Source organism: Phalaenopsis equestris, unplaced genomic scaffold (assembly GCF_001263595.1).
Source record: "Phalaenopsis equestris unplaced genomic scaffold, ASM126359v1 Scaffold000002, whole genome shotgun sequence".
Classification (NCBI taxonomy): domain Eukaryota; kingdom Viridiplantae; phylum Streptophyta; class Magnoliopsida; order Asparagales; family Orchidaceae; genus Phalaenopsis; species Phalaenopsis equestris.
Genome location: NW_018164444.1, coordinates 28,706,551 through 28,728,661, shown reverse-complemented (window position 1 = coordinate 28,728,661; position 22,111 = coordinate 28,706,551). Strand labels below are relative to the sequence as shown.

Sequence of the window (22,111 nt, the reverse complement as noted above, 5' to 3'; positions counted from 1 at the left end):
TATATTTGTGATAGGGTTGGTGTAGCTCCTGTGACAGACAAAATTAGAGAAAGTCGTCTTAGATGGTTTGGTCATATTAAACGTCGACCATTAGATGATCCGATTAGGAGAGTAGATGTTTTAAATTCGACTTGTGTTAAGAAAGGCAGAGGTAGACCTAGGAAGACTTAGGCTTATTGTATTAAAAATGATCTTAATTTACTAGAACTAAATGAAAAAACAAAATAAATGCCGAGCGATAATCAATCATTCAACTTCTCCTCCCGGATTTTTGAAACCTCGATCTGGATTCAATTTCTTATTTTATCGAAGATTATGAAATTTTTGCTCGTCATATTCTATTTTTCTTTTGCTTGATCTAGGTGCTATAGTAAATCTAGAAAAAATTGATAAAAATCCAAATAAATTTCAAAATTCCGAAAATCAAAATGTAAAGCACTTTAAACTTAAATCCACTAAGTAAAAGTTTTTTACCAAAGCATTTTTACTTTAAAATGTAGCACTTACCTAGAGAAAATGAAATCCGAAGTTCATTTGCCTTTAAATCGCCTCAATTCGTCCCAAAATCAAACCTTATGTGTGAAAATCGAAAGTTGAAGGTGAATTTAGGGGTAAAAATGGAGGTTTTATGGTGAAAATCGCGAATTAAAAGGGTTATTATTGCTCTCGGGTCGAAGGAGCCGTCGGCGCCCATGCCGGCGCTTAAGGCCTGAAATTCACTATTTTGATTTTTTCAAATTTTCAATTTTCTTTTAATTTACTCCAAAGTTTTTTAGTATTTTTAAACACAAATTTTTATCTAACAATAATTCACAAATAAGCATTCACAAACAATCATTTTCACAAACAACAAACTAACTTTTACATGAAAATACAGTTTTTACAAACACATTTCACAAATCACACATTCACACTTATTAATCAAACTAATTATAAATCAGCATCGAAATCAAGCCACAACACTAGACGCTGACACAAAACTATACACATAATCAAAGTTCAGAATTTTAAAGCAAAAACAAAGCAAACAAAATCAAATCAAATCCACAGAATTACATCAAATACCTAAATATTCTTAAGAAAGTAGAGAATCCAAATTAACTTTTATATATTAAAATACACTTTTTACAAACACATTTCACTTTTACAAACACATTTCAAAATCACACATTCACAACTATTAAGCAAACTAATTATAAATCAACGTTGAAATCAAGCCACAACACTAAACGCTGACACAAAACTATACACATAATCAAAGTTCAGAATTTTAAAGCAAAAATAAAACAAACCAAACCAAATTAAATCCACACAATTACATCAAATACATAAATATTCTTAAGAAAGTACAAAATCCAAAGTCTTCAGTCATTCCACTTCATCCTCAACGCTTTCACCTCCTTTAATATCTCAAAAGATTGATAAGGGACATATAAGTTGTAGAAGGATCGGTACGGGAATTGATCTGTCAAATTTTCTTCGATCCACTCATTTTCTTTAAATATCCGAATTAATCCTGCTTCAAAAGTTCCAGTATGATCAAAATTTTCTTTCATCCTCCAGTCAAGGTGATAAAAAATGTATTTAAGATCTCCCACTGCATTCATAATACTCTGAAGTTCCTTTTCAATTTTCTTTAATTTCTTCTCCAAAGCAAGCAAACAAACTTCCTACTGTTGGTGATATTAATGAAGTTGAAGCATGCGAAGAATAATCCATAATAGTATTTAGTGCTTCATTTCCATTACCAACATACTGATTATCAATAGGAATCATGGGCTCCTATGGTAGTAAATTTTTTTTTCAACTTTCATTTGACACTTGGGATTAACTGCAAATCAGAAAAATTATAGAAGAATGCTTAAGTCCATAAATTGGGTCATTCATAATGATACCCATAACAGATTTAAATATGATTGATCTTATATCAATAGGTTTTTCCATTTGAATACAATAGTTTAAAATAACACTTTCCTTGGTGACTCTACTAATCTTCATAGTAGGGAGTAATTTTGCATAAATAAAGAAATGTCACTGATTCAAAATTGGATTAAGTGATGAAGCAGGAAAACTAATATATCATTCATCTCGTACTTCCCACATATTACTTTCATCTGCAGAAAATTATAAACATCTTGCATCAAATTTTGCGTAGGAATGAAATTTGTATAATGACAGATTGAAACATTTTCTATCATATACAATTCATTAATCCTCACAGAAGTAAATGGTACAGCCTTACTTCGTACGAAGAGAACTCCTTGGGTAATTACATGTAAATTTGCATAGAACTCTTTCGCTACAGGCACAACAACCGCAGCGGTGGTGTAACACAGAACTTCCCATCGCCTTTGCAAAATGATCTTGTCAACCGGAGCACTTGAATTGATCAATCCATGATTAACAAAATCTCTCTCCTGTATTAATATCTTCTTCGTAATAACTTTATCGTATAATCTCTGTGCGTCGAAACTAATAAACTTTCTTCTATTCAAAACTCAATACCTTGAAGTATTTCTGGAATTAGAAGCCATGAAATCCAAAAATAGGAAGTTTCTAGGCATCCTAGGAAGTTTTTAGGACTTTAAAAACACCTTCTGACAGTTATTATGGAGCAAAATCTCGCTAAACTTCACCAAAAGCCGCCTGAACCGTCAAACCGCTCTCGGCACAGTCGGCGCTCCTGATTGGCACTGCCGGCGGTGAGGTCCGTTTTCTTGGGTGCCTTCGACGCTCATTCTAGCGCTGTCGGCGCCAGTGGTTAGCTCTTTTTTTTAGTAATTTGATACTTTCATTTTTCGTTCAATTTAATTCCAACTTTTGCTCCAATACCAATATTTGACTTAATTTATAATAAATGCAATTTTGTGTGTAGGATTCAAAAATATTATTATTTCCTAAAAAAACACTTATCAAACAAAATAGTAATATATAGAAATATAATAAGTTGCCTCCCACAAAACATTTGGTTTAATGTCGTCAGCCCGACACCATTTGTTTAGTTAGGTTAACTTAACATCAAAACTTCTTTAAATTGAAGTATGTGCCCTTCATAATAATGTTTCAGACGATGTCCATTAACTTTAAATTTTATTCCAGTGTTAGAATCTTTAATAAGAACAGTCCCATAATGATAGACTTTAATCACTTTAAATGGTTACAACCATCCGAAATTTTAGTTTTCCGAAAAATAATCTCAATCTTGTATTATATAACAGAATTTCTTGTCCAGGTTCAAATTTTTTTTGAATAATCTTCCGACTTCCGATCATGTCATATTTTCATTTTTTTATAGATTTTTGCATTATCATATGCTTCATTTCTTATTTCTTCATGTTCATTGAGTTGCAATAATCTTTTTTCACCAGCATCTTTTAGATTAAAATTAAATTCCTTAATAGCCTAAAATGTTTTATGCTCTAATTCTACTGGTAAGTGATATGTTTTTTTCAGATATCAGTCTGTATGGGGACAATCTTATAGGAAACTTATAAACAGTTTTATATGCCCATAGTGCAATATCTAGTCTAGCAGACCAATCCAATTTATAAGGATTTACATTTTTTTCTAAAATACGTCTAATTTTTACATTAGATACTTCTGTCAAACCACTTATATGGGGTTGATAAGTGGTTTTAATTTTATGTATTATATTATATTTCTCTACCAATCTTGTAATTATTGCATTTCTAAAATGAGATCTTTCATTAGTAATGATTACTCTTGGCATTCCATACCTTGTAAAAATATTTTTAATAAAATTAAGAAATACTCCGAGCATCACATCTTGGTACAACAATAGCTTCAATCCATTTGGAGATATAATCAGCAACAAGTAATATATATTAGTTTTCAAATTAAAGCATAAATGATCCCATAAAATCTAATCCTCACACATCAAAAATCTCAACTTCCAATGTGTAATTTAGAGAGATTTCATTTTTTTTAGAAATATTTCATACTCGTTGACATCTATCACACATTTTAATATATTTATTAACATTTTTTAAAATAGTAGGCCAATAAAATCCAGCTTGCAAAATATTATATGCAGTTCTATTTGTTCCAAAATGTTCTCCAAATTCAGAATCATGATATCTTTCATATATCTGTTGAGTTGCTTCATAAGACACATCTTCTAACAATTAGATCTTTACATTATTTATACAAATATACGTCATCCCAAAAATAGTCTTTTGAATCATATATAAATTTCTTTAATTGTGAATTTTTCATATCAGGTGGTAAAATATCAGTTACTATATAATTCACTATATCAACATACCACAATACATCCATTTTATTAACTGTTCATCAGGAAATTTTCTAAAATTTCATTTGCAAAATTAGTTAATATTTCTAAGTTAATATTTCTATTTCTATCAGTTAATATTTCTATTTCTATCATAGACAAATGATTAGCTATTTGATTATTATTTCCCTTTCTATCAATCACGGTAAAATCAAACTCAGTATATAGAAGTATCCATCTCATTAATCTTGGTTTAACATCCTTCTTTTGCATCAAGTATTTAATAGCAGAATGATCTGTATGTACTATACATTTAGTTCCCATTAAATAAGGTTTAAATTTATCCAAGGCATAAACAATAGCTAATAACTTTATTTCAATAGCAGTATAATTAATTTGAGCATCATTTAGATTCTTACTAGCATAATATATAACTTTAAAAACTTTATCGTGTTTTTGTCCTCATACAACCCCAATAACATAATCACTAGCATCACACATTATTTCAAATGATTTTTCCTAGTCTGGTGGTACTATTGTAGGTGCAGTGACTAATTTTTTCTTTATTAATTCAAATACTTTTATGCAATCCTCATCAAAATCAAATTTCTTATCTTTTTCTAAAAGTTGGCATAGCGACTTAGTTATTTTTGAAAAAAATTTTATATTGCGTCTGTAAAAACTAGCATGTACTAGAAAACTTCTCACCCCTTTAACATTAATAGGTGGTGGTAATTTTTTTATAACTTGGATTTTTGCAGGATCTATCTCCATGCCTTTTTTTGAAATTTTATGCCCAAGCACAATACCTCCTGCAATCATAAATTGACATTTTTCTCATTTTAATACTATATTATTTTTCTAAATTATTAAGACATAACTCAAACAAAGTCCCAAATACAAAAAAATCATCCATAAATACTTTCATTCCATGTTCTATAAAATTGCTAAAAATTGACATCATGCATCTTTGAAATGTTACAGGTTCATATTGACTTTTTAACAACTTCTTTCATTATTGGTTTTAATCTTTTCTGAAGATCAGCTTTAGATTCATATTGTTCATCTAATAAAATTCTGTGCATATAAATTGAAGGACTAATTCTTTTAATATCTGCTAAATTTCATCCAAAAGCCTTTTTATACTTGTTCAATATTTCTATCAACTTTTGTTCTTAAATTTCAGTTAACTCAGAAGATATAATAACAGACAATGTAGATGACTCCTAAAAATACATATTTTAAATGGGCAGGTAATATCTTTAATTCAGGTTCAGGTGGTTTAATACTTGAAGAAATAAGATTTTTACTATCGTTTTCCAACAAATCTAACGTTTCAAATTTGCCCTGAATATAATCCAAATCTTCTCCTTTTATTTTATCTTCATTCTAAAAAATTTCTCATTGCTTTAATTTATCTTCATACTCATTCTTAAACTGTTCATTATTCAGATAATCAACTACTTTCATCTTAAAACATTCATTATCTTTTTCTATTGCAGGATATTTCATAGCTTTTGCTATATTAAATTTTACTTCTTGATTATTAACTCTCATTATTAATTCTTCTTTTCACATATTTATTACAGCTCTTCATGTTGCAAGAAATGGTCTCCCTAAAATAATAGGAATCTCTTTATCTTCCTCCATATCCAATACTATAAAATCTACAGGGAAAATAAATTTATCTACTTTTACTAGTATATCCTCTATAACTCCTTTTTGATAAGTTATTTATCGATCGGCTAACTGAAGAGTTATAATATTAGAAGAAATTTCTCCCAAATCTAAACGTTTAAAGATCGATAAGGGCATAAGATTGATACTCGCTCCTAAATCACGTAATGCTTTTCCATAAAACTTTTTACCAATTGCACAACGTATAGTAACACTAGCAGAATTTTTTAATTTTTTAGGAAGTTTTTTCTGAATAATAACACTATACTCTTCATTGAGTGCAACGGTCTCATGATCTATAAACTTACTTTTCTTTTTTAGTACTCTTCATAAATTTCACATAACTTGACATTTATTCTAAAATTTCAACAAAATGAATATTTATCCTTAATTTCTTAAGTATTTCCAAAAATTTAATAAATTATTTATCTTTATTTTTCTGCTTCAGTCTTTGAGGAAACGGGGGTAATGATTTTTCTAAAGAAACCTGTGTTTGTTCATTTTCATGTTGATCATTTTCCATTTCTTCCTTCTCTTCACAAACTTCAGTTTCTCTTTGAATCATTGTTTCAAATTCTTTTCCACTTTGTAATTGAATAGCTTTAATTTGCTCTTTATTTTGATCTTTTGGATTACCTTCCACAGTACTCAGAAGAATTTCAGAAGGTTTGTTACTAAGTGCAGTAACAATATGTCTTAATTGATTTTCAATATTTCTAATAGCAGCCCCTTGATTTTGTATTTGATTTCCCATATTCAACATCACTTCTTTCATTGCCAACTTCTTTTCCTTAACTTGTGGGTTAGGATTGGAGTTAAATCCTGGAGGATAGTAAAGTCGTGGAGGATAGTAAAGTCAAAAATTAGGATTTCCTTGATTGTTCGGATTTTCGGACTGATTCACCGGATTGTTTTAATTATTCCAACTAAAATTCGGGTGATTTTTTCATCTATGGTTAAAATAGTGAGAATAGGGATTGTTATTTCGATTATTTATAGCGTTTAAAGTTTCATAAGATGGTTGAGTACCAATAATCTATCATAGTGAATTTTCTTCTAATACTGAGGGTCTTTGAAAATAATTTACTCATATTTGATCAATCTTTTTAGAAATAACAGCAATTTGAGATGCCAAAATAGACATTGCATCAAAATCATGAATACTGCCTACTCTTTTAGGATTTACCCTTTCAGAGGGTTATTGAAAATTATTAGTAGTATTTCTTCAATTAAAGAATATGTTTCATCAAAAGGTTTGACATTAATGATCCACTCGCAGCAACATCTATAATAGATCTTAGTGATCATACTAATCCATTGTAAATTATTTGAATTATTAACCAATCTGACAAAGCATGGTATAAACATTTTTTTAAGACTTTTAAATCTTTCACAGGCTTCATATATCGATTCCTCTTCAAACTGATAAAAAGATGTAATATCATTTCTAAGCTTAGCGGTTTTCGAGGGTGGAAAATATTTAGCCAAGAATTTTGTGATAGTCCTCCCTAAGTTCTAATAGATCCAGGTGCTAATGAATTTAACCAAGCCTTGACTTTATCCCGTAATGGAAAAGGAAAAAGCTAAGCCTAATAACATCATTAGACACTCCGTCGTATTTAAATGTAACACAAATCTCAAGAAAACTAGCAAGATGTAAGTAATGATATTCAGTAGGTGATCCTCCAAACTGATTATTTTGTACTATTTGTATAATAACAGGTTTAAGCTTAATGAATTAGCAGCAATATCAGGATTTTGAATAGTCAAGTGAAGTTCATCTGTTGTCAAATTCACATAATCTTTTAAAGGTTTTTGTCGATTCTCATTTATTGAATTTTCTAAGTTATTTGCCATTTCTTTTAAATTTTAAATTTTTTTTTGTTGTTTTCGAATTTTTCTAATAGTACGTTATTACTCTGAATCGTAAGATACTAAACCTTCAAATCTAATATTTTGCATAAACAAATAAAGTAGGCCAAGTAAATTATTTTTAAAAAAAACTCTTAAATAAATTTCTTTTTGGATTTTTGTTTTTTTGTATGTATTTTTTTTTATTTTTTATATATTTTTATAGTATATATATTATTTCTAACTTTCCTAATTTATCAAAATTTTTTAATTTACCTAAATTTAACCGTTTCCTTCCCCACACAACGGCGCAAAAAGCTTCATCCTGATTTTTTTATATGTAAGGATTTATGAAGTTTAAATATTAATTACTAATCTAAGAATTATGTTTAGATAATGAAGATTTCTTATGTGAAAAAGTATCCTTCCCACTATAATGAAATTTTGGTGAAATGAGATGTGATAAATTTTTTAATATGTATTGTGCCAAATAGGAACAATTTTAATTCTCTACCCTGATACAGTGCATAGAAAATCATTGACTAATCTTAGGTTTAGTCCTTAAATCCGTGGCTAGATCGACTCCCACTCCAGAGCTCCCACTTCCCTTAACCTGAAGGCTAACTCTCGCTTTAGTTTTTAAACACTAAGACCAAATTAGGGATTTTAGTCCATCACCCTAAAGATTCTTCAATTCTACACCCAACAAAGAATATTTCCTTATTTATTTGCACTTAATTTCATGAACAAATTTCTCTTCCATGAAATAAAATGAGATCTTCACTCTGTTGTAGAACTCATACTTCATTTCTCGGATCATATGTTTCACAACATATTTTAACAATTCAATTGACTAGATCGAAATGTAAATTAATTTCAGAGTTGAAAAATTATCACAATTTATTTTATGTTTTAATATCGACACATCATATTATCTCTTCATTTCACCATATCTCAGAGTAGAGAGAAAGATAGAGGGAACTACTCAGATTTCATGAGAAAGACACAACAAAATATAAATTTCATATATAAAAGAAAGTTCATACAACACTAACAAACAAACAAAACTTATCTGAAACTCATTTTCAAAGCAAATCCCTTGTAGTCTTTCCTTAGAAATTCAAGAAGAAGATATCTCTAACTTTTTTCCTTTAACACTCTTATAGGAAGTTTCACACTAAATCTCACCACACAAACTCTAAACTATAAAAGAAAAAACACTAATGGGCTCCAATATGGTGGTGAAATGAAGATGGATTATGAAGAATGATGAAAATGGAGCGTGGTGAAACATTTTGGAGTGAAAATGAGTTCATTTCCTACGACCCCAAATAAAGCTCAAGGTCGGTTCTCCAAGAGGTGCCTCTAAAAACTCTTAAAAAATCTTCTAAATACATCGAATCTTCTAGAAACGGGGGCTAAACCGCCTTTGGCGTCGTCAACGCTGAGTAAAAATTTTAGCTGTTCTGTTGTTCTACGCGGTCGGCGCTGCCCTTGGCGCAGTCGGCGCTGAGTACTTCTTCAAAAACGTCATTTAACTCTAAATTCCATCCTTGTTGCTTCTTTTTTTTCTATAAGTCCTAAAAATGAATAATCTGCAAGGAAATTTCAAAATACTTTCCATTACGGTGCAATATCACAAAAAATAAGTATAAATTATTGGTCTAAAAATGCATATATTTTCGATGTATCAGAGACTTGTGTTGATTCAGTTAACCATGACTAAAGTCAACGCTTGAATTTTCTCTAAAAAGATATCTCATCATTGCAGGAAAGTCAATGTAGTTATTCAAGTGATGTCCTAACTAAAATTTCTCTAAAAAATATTTTAACATTGATACTGTAGGCCGCTCTTATTTTTTCAGACCTCGAAGTCTCAACTCTGATTGAAAAATGCAAATTCACACTCATTGAGAAATTTTAGTTAGGACATCCCAAAATGGAGGTTATTCGCAAAGCTTTTGAGGATCTCAACCTTATAGGACAACGTAAGGTGAGTCGATGACAAGACAAGTGATGATACATTTGAATACAAATGAAGATTATGCTAGGATTTTGTCCAGGAAATTCCTCACCATTGAAAGAAAAAACTATGAAGTTGCTTAAGTGGTCTTCTGAATTTGATCTAAACCAAGAACCACCTACAGTACCAATTTGGTTTAAGTTACCTGGGCTTAAATTGCATCTTTTCAACCATTAGTTCGTTTATTCCATCCGGGCAAAAATGTTTGGGACATGAAATTAGACATACCCACTTTTAGAGTCTTATTGGAGCAACTGCAGCTTATCATGATAATTTGCCGATTAACAACTGACCCGGATAAGTTGACTAACATTTGGTTTGTGCGTTTGGAAAACAATTGATTCTGGATAAATGATCAGTTTGCCCCTGTTCTGGATAAACTGTTTAGCTGTTTGGTTTTTGTGTTTAGAAAACAACTGATTTAAAGCTTTTTATAAATAAAAGACCATTCATACATTATAAATTTTAATTTTCAAAAAATTATTTTTAAATTATATGAACATAAATTCTAATCAATAATTTACATTTTACACTAATTTTAAAATAAATTAATTTAAATTTAATTTATTAACAAAATTACATGTCGCCAAATTTAAAATATATAAGCTGCATGAATCCTTTTTTTTTTCTATTGCGTCCTATCTAACAAATAAAATTTAATTTTTATATTTTTATAGATTTAATTATATTTGAAAAAATGTAATATAGTTTAAAAACGATAGTATTAATATTTGCATTTAATATAATTTTTTTAATATTATAGGAACATTAAATTGTAGGTGAAACAAAGAAATCTTTCTAGAGAGGGAGAATAAGAAGAAAGTAAACTCAAACAGAAGAAAATATCCAGGAAGAGCTGAAGAAACACCGTCGAACCCCGTGCAATGTTGTCCAATTGGGGTAACATAAAATCTAAAGGGTTATTTGCTCACCTGAAGAAGCCGCATTCGTCCGGTCCGTGTTTCCACCTCGGGCACCTATAGAACTGCCGCCCGTAGCTATGTTTCTGACGTGACGTGAGTTGCAAGGACAACATTCCGCAGCGGCACATTGCTTGCCTGAACTTCCCTGAATACCGGTAGTTCATTGTCCTGCAATTATTTAAAAGAGTTCCAAGTCACAATACAACAACAACAAAGCCTTAATCACACTACGTGGGGTCGGCTACATGAATCTGTTTCTCCATTGCATCCTATTTAGTGTCATATTTTCATTTAGTTCTAGTAAATTAAGATCATTTTTTATACAATAAGCCCAAGTCTTCCTAGGTTTACCTCTGCCTTTCTTAACAGAAGTCGAATCTAAAACATCTACTCTCCTAATCAGATCATTAGGTGGTCAACGTTTAATGTGACCAAACCATCTAAGACGACTTTCTTTAATTTTGTCCATCACCGGAGCTACACGAACCCTATCATGAATATAATCATTTCACATTTTGTCCCTAAGTGTAAAGCCACTCATCCACCTAATCATTCTCATCTCGACAACACTTAACTTATTATCATGCTTCTCTTTTAAAGACCAACATTCAGCGCCATAGAGCATTGCAGGTCTCACTGTTTTATAAAATTTTCCTTTCAATCTAAGCAGTACTTTTCTATCACACAATAGACCCAAAGTATTCCTCCACTTCAACCAACCAACTCGAATTCTATTATTAACAATCCCATCTGTATCACCATCGCTATGAACAAGGGACCTAAGATATCTAAATCGATCATACCTTTTAATAATTTGATCACGCAAAGTCACACTTCTGTCACTGAGCTACTTCTACTACTAAAATTACATTCCATGTATTCAGTTTTAGTTCTACTTAAATGAAGGTCTTTAGACTCCAATGTAGACTTCCATAATTCAAGTTTTTTTTGGGTTTTTTCTCTTGTTTTATCCACGAGAAAGATATCATCAGCAAATAACATACACCAAGGTACATCCTAATGTAGATGTCCAATAAGACCATTCATGACTAAAGCAAAAAGATATGGGATTAAAGCCAATCCCTGAAGTAATCCAACAGAAATAGCAAAATATTTGGTCAATCCTCCTTCAGTTTGAACACAAGTAACAACTCTAGTATACATATCTTTAATGTCTTGAATATAAGTCATATCAACACCTTTCTTCTTAAGAACTCTCCAAAGGATATCTCTTGGCACCTTATTGTAAGCTTTTTCTAAATCAATAAAAATGAAATGTAGATTCTTCTTATTATCTCTAAACTTCTCCATCAATTCTCTCAATAAATGTATAGCCTCCATAGTAAACCTGTCCGTCATAAATCCAAATTAATTATGAGAAAAATTTGTAAAGCGTCTTAACCTATGTTCAATTACCCTCTCCCATAACTTTAAATTATGACACATCAACTTAATTTCTTTATAATTTGCACATTCTTGTGCATCCCCTTTATTCTTAAAAATGGAGACCAAAATACTCTTCCTCCACTTCTCGAACATCTTTTTAGTTTTTAAAATAATATTGAAGAGTTTAGTAAGCCAAGAAACTCCTAAAAAGAGAATATATAAGTAAAAAAATATAGGAAATAAAGAAAATTTACTTACCAAAGTGTGCAGACAACGGTTGCCGACAACAAAGTTCTGTAGCCATCCAAGCTGCTCCACAGTTGCCAGGTTATGAAAAGCACAATTTCAATGGCACTACGAATGAAAAGCACCAAAGTGTGCAGCAATCAAATGGGGCATGTAAAAAGTTTGTCATAGTTCCCTACAAAGCAAATAAATACTAGGAGAGCCTCCTCCAAGTTAACTATTTCATCTCTGCTCGAGCTAAATATGTGGCAATAACCAAGCCTACCCCAGACATTCTTAAATTTCAACACAATAAAAATTTACATCTTTAGTTGACAGTGAGCTTAGGATACAATGGGTGCTCAACCAACAAAATTGCAAGAAATATTCAAAAGTTGATGTCACGAAATATTCATACCACCTGTAACCAAATAAGCAAGAGCAGCAGGGAATATTTGATGTCGTATAATCAAAAGTAGATAAAAAGGTAAGTGGCCTACATAACACAAAACAAGGCATCTGCAGACAAAATTCTATACAAAAAGTTTGGCTTGGACAAAGTTGGCTTCAATTCAACATATTATAAAAGTTTATGCAAAAACACTGTTCTTATCTGAATCCAATACACACTACCCTTATGCATTTACTGTTCCTGATGGAACTATCCACTGTTCTGAATCAAACAAGACAATGACTGCAGGTTGGGTATTCATCCATCACCACCAAAAAATCAAACCATAGCCGCTACACCAAACTAGAAAAGTGATCATCCAATTTCATATTCACTTTCATGTAGGCAACAAATTTAAAAAAGTGTGGCTAGCCAATTTCCTAGAGTGCTTGAGCAACTTTCCAAAATGAAATGAATAAATACCAAAGTGTGCAACTTTCCAAATTAATGTAAAATATCAGCTGGGACTGTGAATCCCATTCATTGTAAGTAACATACCACCATTTCATCATTACTCACAAAGAGTATCATTGAAAGTAAGAAATACCAATGTGTGATCAATTAGAATAGGATAGCAGGTGCCAACCATCTCAACAAGAATTGAGTTGCTGACCCCAATACCCTTTGATGTCAATCATACTTTCAATGGACAGTGTTAGCAGTGCATAATTGGTTCAGGCATCTATTTCAAATGCTTCCTAAGTCAACTCTCCTCAAGTAGCAACATAACAACTTCTCATTTTAATATTACTTTCAATGGGCATTTCCAATATGCATAAATATGCATAACAGAAGCATTTGCAAAACAACCAAATAAGCCTTTGAAAGAATATATAATAGCTCCTTGCAATACAATTCAATGCCCGAAGCCCCATCTCAAATGCTTGCCCAACTAAAGAGCAAGCAAACAAAAAAAAGTTTTCATCGGTTCTCCATCTCAAGTGCAGGCCGTTCTAATATGCATAATTTTTAATGTCACAAATTGTTCTTTTAGACTCCCTGCGGGCCGTTTGATATTTTTTCCAGTTCTCTAAGCTTTACATTTAACTTTTACATTTAAACTAATTTTTATAATATAACTTCTTATATTTTATCTTTTATTGCACATTATTGTTCTACCATCAACTATTTTTATTTATAACTTTTTCTTTTGTTTCTCCAAACACATCTTTTGCTGCTTGTTTAATAATGTTTGTTACTTTATCCCACATAACATTTGTTTCCTCATGAATATCCCAAATTTTGAGAACTTGAATTTTACATGTCTTTTAAGTTTCTCCATCTAATTCAACGATGATGACTTTGAGTATTCTTTATTTTACAACTCTTAATCTGGAAATCTAGAACTAATAAGCGATGTTGTGTACTTAAATTTTCACTTGGAATGACCTTACAATCTTTACAATCACGACGAACTCTTCTTCTCATAAGAAAATAATCAATCTGTGTTTTATTAGATCTACTCTTATAAATAATAAGATGCTCATCTCTTTTCTTGAATAAAATATTAGTTATAACAAAACGCTAAAGCAAAATCTAAATAGCTCTACCTTTTTCATTTGTTACTCCAAAACCGTAGCCACCATGAGTATTTCTGAAGTCTTCTACCACTCTACCGACATGTCTATTTAAATTTTTTCCAATAAAAATTGTTTCTTCAAGCGATATCATTTGTATTAAGTCTTCTAAGTCATTTCAAAACTTATTTTTAGACTTTGTATCTAAACCAACTTGAGGAGCATAAGCACTTATAATATTAAAATTTTAATATCAATGATAATTTTAAGGGCTATAATTTTATCTGCAACTCTATTAATTTTAACAACGTTATCTTTCAAACTTTTATCTATAATTACACCTACACTATTTTTAGTGCGACTCTTACCAGAATACTAAAGTTTAAAACCTAAATTATTAATCTCTTTAGCTTTTTCTCCAACCCACTTAGTTTATTGAATACATAAGATATTAATTTTTTTATGAATCATAATATCAACTAATTCCATTAATTTACCATTGAGAGTACCTATATTCCGAAATCCTATCCTAATTTTAGTTTCTTTAGTTTCATTGACTAACTTCTTTACGACTAACTTCTTTACCCGCATTCGCCCGTAATGTGAGAATCCTTGCTTGTTTAACACTACACCCGGGCGCCGGTGAAGCGGCCCTTGCACACTTTTCAGTGTATTCGGGCTATACAGCGTGTCGCTTTCAGAGGACGCCCTAGCACTTACACAATGAACAAAATGATTCATGTCATGACTTTTTTTCGATAAGTTTTATGCTGGCTATCGACAACCTAACGCAAACCTCCACTTTTGACATCCGGGCTTGGGACCGGTATCGACAGTGTTAAGCTAATTATAAAATTATGTTGTTTAAAAAAATACAATTTAACTTGTATCCACTCAAGGTTAAATTTGGAATGGTTGGTCAACAATGTAGAAGTCATACAAGAACTTTTTTTAATCCACATTAAATGATGACTCCAAGCTATACCGAGTTTTCTAGTTTACTAGGGTATATTAGGCTTAACTCAATAGGGAGGCTAGTTGGTCCGATTAGGCTAGGTCATAGCTAGAACATGTTTGAACTGGGTCCATTTTTAATCCTTTCAAGGCCCATATTTATTTATGGCCATCATTTTTAGCTTAAATGGCTTTGTTAATATTTATTTTCTTTGATGAAAATGAGCTGAAATTTCAATGTTTGTTAGGAATTTATAGGATTAGATCTGTGTTTCCATGTTTGACCTTATCCTTATAACTCAATTTCTATATATAGGGATTATTGATAACTAAAATTTGATTATTTTTGTGATTTATTGAGTCTTCCTAAGATATTCGCTGTTCTAGATATATATATATTGTTGTGTTAATTTATTTTTGATTTTTGTGCTCTGCATTTTAAACCTTTTGCATCATTGAATTATGATATTCAATGAAGAAATATTTTAGCTCCATTGTCGGTGTGCCTCTTTCACCCGGACTTGCACGTGCCCACACAGTCTAATTTTCCTTTTTTCTTTTCTATTATGGTCTCATTTCTTGATAATCACTTTTAAGGTTTTTTATTTTTCCGTAGGTAGCAAGAAATCCTATTTTCCATAGAGATGGTGCTGATATATATGTGGACGCCAATATTAGTTTCACACAGGTATGCATTAAAAGATTCGTCTGTTGGACAAGCCTGCTTGATTACTCAATTGTGGGATAAAAGATGGTATCGTCTCATTAATTTTTTAATGAACTAGGTTTTGAAGCGGGTCAATTATGTTTACTGCAAATCCTATTGTCGTTATAGCTGTAAAATTTAAAGTAGATATTGGTAAGAAAGAAGGAATGCATTGAAGAGTAGATAGTTTTACCAAACTCAAATTAAGAAACGGTGAAAGAAAATTTTAATAGTTTGTGGTATTTTATCTTGCCATCAAAATTGTCCTTAATCAAAGGTCTGTGCATGATTTGGGCTTGAGTATAAATCTTATATAGCACATGAGAGAAAAAATTGAAAATAATGGAAAATTTGTTTCAATTTTTATTGGTCACTCAGAATAGTTTTAGTTTTTACTTTGATTTAAAAGTTGATATAAGAAATCCAATATTTAACTATCAAACAAAATAGTCATACATTTTCAAATTCAAAATTTCGTTATTTGTCGTTTTCCAAATTAGATGATACGTAGAATTTGATAGTTAAATATTAAATAACATAGTATTATGTTATAGCTATTAGTTGTATTTGAATTTGATGTTAAAATGTCTTGTGGTGGTTTTTCATGTTAAATTGTATTTTTCATAAATAAGCTTGACAAGTATTTTCATACCAACATCATGAGCAATGTTAGGTCTAATATATGATAAATAAACAAGTCTTCCTATAAGTCTTGGATTATATGAAGGTCAATATTTTAGATTTTCTAGTTCTTTGACATTAAAGTTTTGTTTCAACTTTTCTTTGAAGGTTTTTTTTTCCTTTTAAATCATTACTTGTCAAGATGGTGTTTTTGACATTAATTAGTTGTGTGGAGACTCTCTTTGAAGTCGCGTGTTTCACAAATTATATATGGCCTATTTGATTTTATTTGTGTCCCGCATTGAGCATTACCTTAGCAACCCTTTGATTTTGCCTTTTGATTATTGTGCATGTGCTAGGGCGTCCCCTGGAAGCTACGTGTTGTATGGTCTGAATACAGTGAAAAGTGTGCAATCGCCGCTACACCAACTCCCGGGTGTAGTGTTAAATAAGTAAGAGTTCCCACATTACGAATGGATTTGGGTAAAGAAGTTAGTGCATGAAACTAATGTAACTAAAATTAGGATAGTATTTTGGAATATATGTATTCTTAATGATAATTTAATGGAATTAGTTGATATTATGATTAATAGAAAGAATAAAATCTTATGTATTCAAGAAACTAAATGGGTGAGAAAAAACTAAGTAGATTGATAACTTAGGTTTTAAATTTTAGTATTCTGGTAAGAGTTACACTAGAAATGGTGTATATGTAATTATAGATAAGAGTTTGAAAGATAATGTTTTATAGATAAGAGTTTGAAAGATAATATTGTAAAAATTAATAGAGTTAGTTATAGAATTATAACCCTTAAGATTATTATTGATACTAAGATTTTTATTATTATAAGTACTTATGCTTTTCAAGTTTGTAAAAATATAGGGTCTAAAGATATATTCTGGAATTACTTAGAAGACTTAATACAAATCATCAAATCATACCTCTTGAACAATTACCTCTTAAAGAAAGAATTTTTATTGGAGGAGATTTAAATGGACATGTCGGTAGAATGGTAGAAGATTTCAGGAATATTTATGGTGGCTACGATTTTGGAGTGACTAATGAAGAAGGTAGAGACATTTTAAATTTTGCTTTAATATATGATTTTGTTATTACTAATATTTTATTTAAGAAAAGAGATGAACATCTTATTACTTATAAGAATAGTTCTAATAAAACAAATTGATTATTTTCTTATGGGAAGAAGAGATCGTTGAGATTGTAAAGATTGTAAGATCATTCCAACTGAGGATTTAAGTACCCAATATTGATTATTAGTTCTAGATTTTAAGATGAAGAGTTGTAAAATAAAGAATACTGGAACTCATCATCGTAGAATTAGATGGAGGGAACTAAAAGACATAAATAAAGTTATTTTTATGAGTAAAATTCAAGATTTCAAAGTTGGGGATGTTCATGAAAAATCAAATGCTATGTGAGATGAAATAATAAACACTATTAAACAAGTAGCAAAAGATGTACTTGGAGAATTAAAAGAAAGTTTTATAGATAAAAATAGTTGATGGTGGAATCATAATTTGCAAGAAAAGATAAAATATAAGTTATGCCACAAAAATTGGTTTAATTGTAAAAGCTTAGAGAATTGAGAAAATTTCAAATAGCTCGCAGTGAGTCTAAAAGAACAATTTGTGGCTTTTAGTGATCTTTATGATAGATTAGATACTAAGGAGGGTGAAAAATATATGTATAAACTAGCTAAATAAAAAGAAAGGAAAAGTAAAGATTGAAAGATAAAAAGAAAGGAAAAGTAAAGATTTAACTCAAGTAAAGTGCATTAAAGATGAAAATCAGAAAGTGTTTTTCTCAGAAAAAGATATTCAACATAGGCGAGTGAGTTACTTTGATAAACTTTTTAATGAAGTTTCTGAAAATATGATCAACCTTAGTGATCTTAATATTTTTAATTATAATAAAACGTTTCATTTTTACCGTTACATTAGTAAAAAAGAAGTTGAAGAGGGTTTTAAGAAAACCATGGGTGGAATGTCTGTAGGACCCGATGATATCCTAATTGAAATGTGAAAATATTTAGGAGATTTGAGAGTTTCTTGGCTTACTAAACTCTTTAATATTATTTTAAAAACTTAAAAGTTGCTTGAGGAGTGGAAGAAGAGTTTTTTGATCCCCATTTTTGCAAATTAAGAGGATGCACAAGAGTGTGCAAATTATATGCAAATTATAAAGGAATTAATAATTAATTTGATGTGTCATAATTTAAAATTATGGGAGAGGGTAATTGAACATAGGTTAAAACTTATTACAAAGATTTCTCATAATCAATTTGGATTTATGTCGGGCAGGTCTACCGTGAAAACTATACATCTATTGAGAGGTTTGGAGAAGTTCAGAGATAGTAAGGAGAATCTATATTTGATTTTTATTGATTCAGAAAAAGCTTATGAAAAGGTTCCAAGAGATGTTTTTGGAGCATTCTTGAGAAGAAAGGTGTTGATATGACTTATATTAAAGTCATTAAAGATATGTATACTAGAGGTGTTACTTGTGTTCGAAGTGAAGGAGGATTGACCAAATATTATTTCTGCTGGATTACATTAGGGATCGGCTTTACGACCATATCTTTTTGCTTTAGTTATGGATGGGATGGTCTTAGTATGGATGGTCTTAGTGGACATTTACAGGAGGATGTACATTGGTGTATGCTTTTTGCTGATGATATCCTTCTCGTGGATAAGGCGAGAGAAAAAAGCCCAGAAAATACTTGAATTACGGAGGTATTGGGAGTCTAAAGGCCTTCATTTGAGTAAAACTAAATCTGACAACATGGAATGTACTTTTAGTAGTAGTAGCTCTAGTAACAGAAGTGCAACTTTGGGCAATCAAATTATTAAAAGGTGTGAACCATTTTTATATCTCGGGTTTGTTGTTCAAAGCGATGGTGATATAGATTCCAATTAGATAACATAGAATGCATAGCCCAAAATAGCATGGAATGCACACCCTAAACCAACAATTTAATACGCCATTGAACAAAGAAAATCACATACCGAAAATCTGGCGACGGAAGATAAACAAAAACAAAGCACTGAAAGCTTCTTCTTGTTTTCAAAATAATAAAGGATCAAAGAGATGCATACAATTCATTCGAGGACAGAGAGACAAACGAGAAAATCTGCTCTACTGGTAGGCCACAAAAACCCTAACACACGATGCTTGTAGCAAAGATGGCAGAAGGTGGAAAGAATGAAGGGTAGTATCATGGATAACCGAGGGGAATATTAGAAATGTAAAGGGGTAGCACTGTAACTAATCATTCCCGCTGCAATCCATTTTGTGGAACGCAGCTCAACCGTGCTGTTTGCTTTAATAAGGAATGGGAGTTTAAGATAAGCGGTTAAAAGTGGGCTCCCAAACACCACCTCAGCTGCTTTCCAAAACAGAAAGCTTGCAGAAAAGACACCCCAACTAATCGCAGTCTACTATAGAAGCCAATAGATGCACCTTTTCTTGTTTTGTGGCCTATGTGTCCTGAAGCTTTTTTTTTCCTAACTCCTTTTTGTAAACTTCAATTGAGTGTAACCTCCGGAGCTGGGACCTTAAATGGACAAACCTTTTCGTGGCATAAGCTGTATTATATTACTTTACAAAACACCCTTACAAAATAAACTTAGTTTAATTTACTGCATCAAGTCTCCAATTTTTTCTTGTGATCTACTTAAAAAAATAGTTCTATGATGTTGGCCTTTTCAAATGTCGTCATTTTTTAACTAATAATATGTAAATTAAGCTTATGCAGTTTTCTTGATGCATCAGTTGTCATAGGTATAAGTGGTCCTGATTATTTAAGTGTGACCTTCCTTATGCTATACTGATATACGCTTTATATTGAATTATCTAAACACGGCAGGCTTTGTCTATTTGATTTATGTTAATAACAGTTCTATATTACTCCTGATTGCTTTTATTGGCGTCCTATATACATGTTTCATGCCTCACAGAATAGTTTTATGACTAAAAGTGTCAAATATATTTTCTATAATCAATAGTTTGGCAATATAACAGGCAATTCTTGGTGGCAAGACCGATGTACCAACACTGTCTGGAAAGACACAGGTCAAAGTATGAATTCTCTCTCTGTTGTCTCTGTCTCTCTCTCTCTCTCTCTCTCTCTTCCTGTCTATAACTCTACTTATATATCTTACGTTTTTCCAAAAAAGAAAAAAAAAACTAAAAAATTATTTAATAGAACATGTACGATGAAAAATTGACGACAATGTCTGATTTAGACATGATCTTGAACAGCTAAATTTTAGCAACAATACTCATTCTTAAGCTTCTAGTTATCTGCTACCTTAGGTAATTGATATGGGGGAAGACATCACTTACAATTTATCAATTTTTATTTAGATGTTTAATGCAGTACATGAGCTTTCTTGCAACAAAGTGCAGAGAAAAGATGATGAAATACCAAGTTGAATTGGGAAGATAGCATTTCCTTGAAATATGTAGACCAATTTCTACTCTATAGACCACTACAAATGGTAAAAAGAGTTTTTTTGTGGAGTCTAACCAACTGTTCTGCATCTTTTTTATTTAAACTCACGCCGAACTCATTGACATGGAGTCGCGAAATAGCTGAGTCTCACGATCCCCGCAAGACTCCTAAACTTGAAACTGGATTTCCATGACCCTGTGGATTCCAATTCCGGATATCTGTCTTTTTTGTCCTTTTGATTTATTTTCTATTTCTTTCTTACTAATTAGGACACTTTCTACTAATTGGCTATTTGCATATGTATTTTTTCTTCTTTGAGGAGATTTTTTTGGTATTGTTATTGTTTTTGAGAGACTTTGATTCTTTGTTTATGCTCTTCTTAGTGTTGTATCCACTTCCAAGTAAGGTATCTGTATCTTACTTAGGTGGAACATTTTTGCCACATGAATGTCGCCGATCCGGGGTTATCTTTGCTGTTTTCGGTTGGTACAACCGCTGATCGACGCCTTATCCAGCTCAAATGCCATCAAATGCCATCAAATGCCCATATTTCATTTGTTTGCTATTCCACATTCCCTTCCGTACTTAATCCTCTTCCTAAATATATTTAGGAGCTCTAGAATGGTATCATCTGATATTAAAGCTCTACAAACCTTAGATTTATAGGGATTTGTCTTTCTTGCCCCAAATCTAAAATTTAAAAAGAAACATCACACCCAAACATTTCTATTGCATTTACGAGCCGAAACTCTAAAATTTCAAAATTCAACCTTCTTGCCTCTACCAAAAATTCACCCTGCACTTTTCTTGAAAACTTAAACCTCCAATCGACAATGATTTATAGACCTATACCCACTAGAAATTTGATTGGTAGATGTCCAAGAACTTATTATAACAAATATATTGCGGGAAATTCTCTAACTAAAACAATGGTTTGCCGCCTTTGAGAGAAGACAATCTGATGTGGTCACCCGTAGTCACAAAGGTGAGTCATCAGATCGAGAAGAGGAAGTTGATTATTTCTAGCAGATAGTTTCCAGTGAAGAAGAA

At 31.2% G+C, this 22,111-nt stretch overlaps 1 protein-coding gene across 7 annotated transcripts in view; it reads left to right on the top strand.

Moving 5' to 3' along the window:
• The window catches only part of LOC110021838 (chaperone protein dnaJ 1, mitochondrial), a 118,351-nt gene that overhangs the window by 50,792 nt on the left and 45,448 nt on the right, over positions 1 to 22,111 (top strand). For 6 of the 7 annotated variants that reach the window (XM_020720505.1, XM_020720515.1, XM_020720558.1 and 3 more), the window contains 2 exons: positions 15,876 to 15,947; positions 20,629 to 20,685. In XM_020720505.1, coding sequence (XP_020576164.1) covers positions 15,876 to 15,947; positions 20,629 to 20,685 — 129 coding nt within the window. The remainder of the gene's footprint in view (positions 1 to 15,875; positions 15,948 to 20,628; positions 20,686 to 22,111) is intronic. The other variant, XM_020720523.1, reaches the window with a different exon arrangement.